General features: G+C 39.4%; 1 protein-coding gene across 1 annotated transcript; it reads right to left on the reverse strand.

The window, feature by feature from the left end:
* Window positions 1-4,958, reverse strand: LOC123870988. Its single transcript, XM_045914504.1, has 2 exons — window positions 2,741-4,958; window positions 1-68 (listed from the first exon to the last, which is right to left on the reverse strand). The coding sequence occupies exons 1-2, from the start codon at window positions 4,956-4,958 to the stop codon at window positions 1-3; spliced, it is 2,286 nt and encodes a 761-aa protein (XP_045770460.1).
* Between the last annotated feature and the right edge of the window lie 2,519 nt (window positions 4,959-7,477).

Raw genomic sequence — 7,477 nt, forward strand, 5'->3', positions numbered from 1 at the left:
TCACAGCATGTCTGCCACAGGAACAGATCTGCACGACTGGGCGTTGTTCGCTATAAACAGTTTGACATCTGAAATATTTTGTTATAAATAGATACCTACATACCTCAATTACAATTAACACTTTAGTTCTATTTGAAATTATATACTTATTAGCTGATGCCCGCGACTTCGTTCGCGTGGATGTAGGTTTTTTAAAATTCCCGTGAGAACTCTTTGATTTTCCGGGATAAAAAGTAGCTTATGTGCTAATCCAGGGTATAATCTATCTCCATTCTAAATTTCAGCCCAATCCGTCCAGTAGTTTTTGCGTGAAGGAGTAACAAACGTACACACACACACACACACACACACACACACACACACACACACACACACACACACACACACACACACACACACACACACACACACACACACACACACACACACACACACACACACATACAAACTTTCTTCTTTATAATATTAGTGTGACTAGAGGATGCCCGCGACTTCATCCGCGTGGATTTAGGTTTTTAAAGATCCCGTGGGAACTGTTTAATTTTTCGGGATAAAAAGTTGCCTATGTCAATAATTACAGGGATGCAAGCTACCTCGGTACCTTTTATACAAATCGGTTAAACGGATGGGTTTTTGGGAATGCCGTGAGAACTCTTTGATTTTCCGAGATAAAAAATAGCCTATGCCCGTCCCCGGGATATAAGCTAACCCTGTACCAAATTTCGTCAGAATCGGTTAAACTGTTGGGCCGTGAAAAAGTAGCAGACAGCCAGACAGACAGACGGATATACTTTCGCATTTATAATATTAGTATGAATCTACCTATCCTTTAACTAGCTAGCAGGGTCTTTCTTCGCATGGGTGACACGAACGTTTAGTATACGTAGTACCAAAGTATGTACTAGACGTTACTTTATGCCTAACTTCTATTAACCTACCTTAGTACATAGTGATGATGACATGACAGCTTCAGCACCTACGAGAAGTGGTGCAGGCATAAAAATATGATAACAAACAGTCATACAGTAACAGAAAATAAGGTAGAAGTTAGAAGATTTGCTTATTTTAAAACTACATGGGTACCAATATTGATATATTATTATTTTTGTACTGACTCTCATTTATTTATTTTTTACATTTTATCCTATTTTTAAACAATAAAATAACAAAAACAACAGAAAAAATAACAGAAACACAGAAAGAACACAAAATAAAATAACATCAACTAACAAAATCAATAAATAACAGAAACAAAAGAGAAATAAAATAACATAAACAACAAAAAACTAAAGTAACGGAAAAAAAAAAAAAAAAAAAAAAAACATTGAATAAAAATATGATAAAATGTACCCCACTGGCAACAGGGTGGGTTGGACCCAAGCCGCCAGTGGTCAGGGCTCCAGAGTGAGGAACCTCCTCACAATGCGTGCCGTCTCAAGAACCACTGCCTTCTGTATCTTACCCTTGATCCAACAGTTAAGCGACAGTTTCTTAAGATGTTGGTCGAAACTGTTCGCAATAAGACCGTGGACTGATACAACTATCGGTACAATAATCGCTGAGTCAACATTCCACATGGCAGTAATCTCGTGGGCCAGGTCCAAGTATTTCGATACTTTTTCCTTTTCTGCTTTCACTAGATTATCATCATGTGGAATAGTGACATCAACAATCATTGCTCGACGCGCTGATCGGTCAACTAGCACTATATCAGGTCTATTGGCTACAATATACCTGTCAGTGATAACCGACCGATCCCAGTAAAGCAGGGCACTGCTATTTTCAAGAACTGACATTGGGTCGTACCTATAGTACGGCACCTCAGTATCTACAAGGCCATACTGAAGAGCAAGTTGTTGATGGATTATCTTGGCTACTTGATTATGTCTGTGCAAGTATTCGCCGTTAGCAAGATAAGAACAACCGGAAACAATATGTCTGAGGGATTCCCCAGGAAGATGGCACGCACGACAAATGTCAAGCGTTCCATCTTTCATTATATGTTTCCGGTAATTATTAGTCTTAATAACTTCGTCCATAATTGCACAGATAAAACCTTCGGTTTCCCCAAAGAGGTCCCCAAACTGTAGCCAGGATACAGAGGCTATGGAATCTACATCCGGCCTAGTTAAGGCCTTGTAGAATCTTCCATGCAACTCCTTACTCCTCCATACAGCTATGCGATCCGAAGTGCTAAGCACTATGGGTTTACGCCAGTTATTTTTGCCTAAGGAAAGCGGAGTAAGACCTTTATCAACTGCAACTACATCCCTATGTATTCCCACATTTACTTTGAGAAAATAATCTCTGAGATTGCATACCTCACGATTATGAAGGTTCTTGGCATTTAAAAAACCACGCCCTCCACACTTGCGTGGGATATACAATCTCATAACAGATGAACGTGGATGATGCATACGATATGTAGTCAACAATTTTCGGATCCTTCGATCCAAGGCATCCAGTTCGGTTTGAGTCCATTTTAGAATGCCAAAAGTGTATATAAGTAAAGGCATAACCCAGCCATTAAAGGCACGTACTTTGTTGCCACCAGATAAAAGACTATTAAGAACTTTTTTTAGGCGGCCAAAGAAACGCTCCTCCACTGCCTGTTTCATAGTCCTCACTTCTATACCAAGTGCTTCTGACATTCCAAGATATTTATATGTTTCACCTTCACAGAGAGATCTAAGAATCAAAGTTTCTGAAAGAACTAAATTCTCAGAGTTCACAACCCTACCTCGCTCTATATTGATAATCGCACACTTGTCAACACCAAATTCCATCCCTATGTTATTGCTAAAGTTCTGAGTAATCTTTAGCAATTTCACAAGGTCTGTTCGTTTAGATGCATACAGTTTGAGATCATCCATATAAAGTAAGTGAGATATGACCTCACCCCCCTTGCGAAGACGATAGCCTAACCCTGAGTCCTTCAGTAGTGTACTGAGAGGATTCAGTGCCAAGCAAAACCATAAAGGACTCAAACTGTCCCCCTGGAAAATTCCCCGCTTAATCCTTATCGGTTCAGCTGATTCAAAAAACTCATCACCACCTGGTTGACGAAGGACTGTCATCCACTGACTCATACATGAGTCAAGGAAAGAACATAGAGTTGCATCGACCTTATACAACCTCATGATCTCCATGAGCCACGTGTGAGGCACTGAATCATAGGCCTTCTTGTAGTCAATCCAAGCAGCCACTAGATTTTTTCTATTTCGCCGAACCTGTTGGCAAATAGCAGTGTCAATGAGGAGTAGTTCCTTTGTACCGCGTGCCCTAGCCTTACATCCATTCTGAACCTGGGCCAAAATATTATTTGCATTAATATGCATAGTTATTTTTGTGGTTAGAATAGATGTAAGTAGCTTATAGATGGTCGGTAAGCAGGTTATAGGGCGATAGTTTTTTGGGTCTGCGGTACTTCCGGACTTATGTATCAAGAACGTGACACCAGTTGTCATGAGTGTCGGTAACGATCCAGAGTCAATGGAGTTCTGGAATTGTGTTGCTAAGACAGGATGTGCACTACGGAACCATTTTAGCCAGAAGTTGTGCAGTCCATCCGGCCCCGGGCATTTCCAGTTCGATGCCGAACGAATTGCACATCCTACATCCTCAGCACTAATGGTTACAGGATTCATCTCTACCACCGTAGCGCACTGATCCCTCACAACATTCATCCACTCACCTTCGGTATGATCTATGGGAGCCGACCAAATGCTACGCCAGAAATCTGACGTAGAATCAGGTGTAGGAAGCTCTCCATCGACCATACAACCTCTAGGTCGTTCCCAATTCCTGTACATCTTCCGTTGGTCACTTTGGAACATACGATTCTGAGAAGCTCGATCAATGCGTTTTCTAAAGCGCCTAATGCGTTGTGCCCATGCATAGACTTTCTGTTTCAAGAAGTCAATACGATCCGTAACCAAAGACAAATACTGAGAGGGACTAATATTAGTCCCAGCAAATGCTTGGTGTACAAATCGCATTATCCTCGGGCGACTATTGCCCGCCCTAAAACAGATCAGCTTTGCAATGAGAGTTCTAGTCAAAGAGATACGCCTTTCGATTCCAGCCTGCCAAGCTGGAGCTGTATTTGGTCTTTTTACAGCTCTATGCAGCTCTGGAAATTTGATAGAAGCTATCCGACATGCTGCAACAGCTCCACAGTATAGGATCGAATGCGTATCATTTAGGTCATATGAACTTTCTAAATATGTACCTAATATTTTGTCTAGAACTGCCATCAACGCCATATTTCGTCTATGGACAGGCAAACGAGGTAGTTTCGGTCTAAGGTTGTTAGGCACAGATCTAAACTCTAAAATCGCATCCTCCAAAGTCCTCCTCATTTGCTCATCATTCTGGTTACTTACCGCCAAATCTAAACCACCTTGTAACTCCTCTTGGGTGTTTAAAATCTCTATAACACTCGGAATTTGTGGAGATTTATGAGTTGAGTTACCGGTAGTAATAACTTGTGGTAAATTTAAGCGCAACCGATCAAGTGTAGATTCATCCAGCACACGACGGCGCTGAATAACTCGCACCTGATCCGATAGCCGCTGAGCGGACACGGTCACTGTCGGTTCAAGGGCCTGAAACAAAGACACCATTCTTGAGCGATACCCAGTGAGATTAGTTCCCCCATCTGTCGCCCTATAGTACGCTCGCATGACGTTCTCATTCATTCGTTGAGTCCATCTCATGCGACGCACTACACCACTGGCGGCGGAAGCAGTCGTAGGAGCACGCAGCTCCTGTTGCTCCAAGCCATCCGGTGGCGGGTGTGTTGCTCGTCGTCGTGGTGCTCGTCTCGGTGGCCTGGTGTCATCGGCGGACCCCGTAGATGACGGCGGGGTCCTATAATCCTCGTCCGACGACGAGTCAACACCAGATGTTATTTGTGCTGTATGTGCGCTGGCATGTCGATGTCGTCGAGTTTCCATTTAACAAATTACTATGGAGTCCATGTTATTATTTTATTATTGTTCTTCATATTTACTGTTTATATATACAACTTTTAGTTCTTTTTGGCTTCATATTTGGATGTTTAATAATATTTTGTGAAATAATTTATTTGTTGTTAGAAAAAAATGTCATCTCGGTTGACATCGGTTGTCAGGAATTATTATTATTATTATTATTATTATTATTACTGTGTGCCTTTAAAAAAATTACAGCTTCCTATTGGAAAAAGTAAATAGATAAGAACAGAAGAAAATTTTAGATTAATTATTTAAAAGCACGGTGGTAGAAAAATATTGTGTGAAATTAGTAAACTTTATGGAAACCACTTATCAAGCACTAGAGGAGTAGGACATGTTAGGTAGGTACTCATTACAAAAGTTTACCAAAGCATCATAGTTCAAAACAAGAATATAGTAAAATGCCTATTTAGTTAAAAGTCCAAGGCGAATTCTGTTACATCGATTTGGTTCAGATTTCATAATCTATGATCTATTAATTCGTTCCGGCAGTAAAAAAATTAAAGTAGGTAGGGCCGATCTAAGTACATATCTATTTATCTTAAATCTTCATAAATCTAGAGTTTTTTTGTTTGATTTACATACTTATCTATATTTCAATTTTACATTTTAATATTATTAATGGCTAGAGGTATTAGAAATTACATAGATTATGGCAGTAAACACAAACCTAGGACAAGAACCTGCTAATATTATAAAGAGGAAATATTTGATTGTGTTGGTAAATCGATAAGCTCTGAACCGATTTTATAATTATTCTTTCAGCAATAGAAAGCTACATTATCTATCAACTACGTACAGATATATCAAATTCCACTACACGAATTATTACTCAAGAGCGAATCAGTTAGTAATGTATAAAAATGTTCAGCTTTATTCCAGTCTGAATTCTAAAAACGCCAGACATGCGTCAAAAGCCGGCTCTACACTCGCACGTGTAGTCGCGCCGTTATTTCACGCCGTGAATGTATGCCGAGATCCACGTGTGAACTGTGTCCCTTCCACACTCGCAAATCTTCACAATCTTGTTCGTGACTATGGACGAAACCCTTTGTCGCGGGCCAAAAACCGACGCTGATCGGGGAAAAGTGCGAAGCGCGAACGGGAAGGCATGAACAACATATCTACACTCGTGATTCGCACTTGTCGCGGGCTTTCACGGCCGTTCGCGCCGCGAGTGTAGAGCCCACTTTAAAAATAGCAGCAAGACGATCTCAGCTGAAAATAAACTATCAGACAATTCTTGTGATCTTATGCAGCATGCTACGAGTATTTATCGTCGTCACTTTACATGAAAATTCCGCTATATAAAAACAAGCTTTCAGGGAACTCAATAAAATAAGTTCAAGGTTCATGCATTCAGAGGTCGCAAAGTGAATTACAGTTCAATAATATGTACCTATTCAGAAACGCAAATACCAAATACTTAAAATATTTTGAATTAATGAAAAAAGTACCTACCTATATATTAGTATATTCAATCCAAACTAATATCACAGAATATTATAAATGCTCAAGTGTGTCTGCTGTAGCGCCACTTTTCACGGTCCATCTGTTTAGCTGATTTTGACGTTTGGCGATAGTACTTATTTATTAACCCCCGACCCAAAAATTGGGGTGTTATAAGTTTGACGTTTGTATCTGTGTATATGTGTATCTGTCTGTGGCATCGTAGCTCCTAAACTAATGAACCGATTTTAATTCAGTTTTTTTTTTGTTTGAAAGGTGGCTTGATCGAGAGTGTTCTTAGCTATAATCCAAGAAAATCGGTTCAGCCGTTTGAAAGTTATCAGCTCTTTTCTAGTTACTGTAACCTTAACTTGTCGGGGGTGTTATAAATTTTTAATTTACAATTGTTATAATATAAGTATTCTGTTGTTTGGTACAGAGAGACTGTAGGTTCCATGTAGGTTCTTTTTGTCCCGAGGAATTAAAGAATTCCCACGGAATTTTTAAAACCTAAATCCACGTGGATGAAGTCGTATGTATCTGTTTGGTACCCAGAGATAGCTTGCATCTCGAAGATACTTTTTATTACAGAAATTCAGAGGATTTCTAAGATTTAAGGATTCGCAGGATTTTTAAGAACCTAATCCACATGGATTAAGTCGCGGGCATCATCTAGTAATCAATCATATAATAATAGTTTTCAGTCATTTTAGTATTTTATAACATTATAAATTACAAAATAAGATTTACGAGGGAATGTGCAGCCACTTTTGATATTATCAATTATTCATTTGCTACAGATGTCTTGCAGTCGATCGTTTTGAAAGATCTCTGAAGTTAGCAAACACAAAACAAATAAATGGATTTATAGTTAACAACTAACAAGATATACCTAATATCTCATCTTTGTTATCTAAGATAAATAGATCGAATTTCTTGTCGCATTTTTTTATGGATTTTTTATTCTAAGTACTGATTTGAGATTTCTTGTACGGAACGGAATCTTTCGTGTACTAGCCAGACTTGCATTT

This window comes from Maniola jurtina, chromosome 13 (genome assembly GCF_905333055.1).
Source record: "Maniola jurtina chromosome 13, ilManJurt1.1, whole genome shotgun sequence".
NCBI lineage: Eukaryota > Metazoa > Arthropoda > Insecta > Lepidoptera > Nymphalidae > Maniola > Maniola jurtina.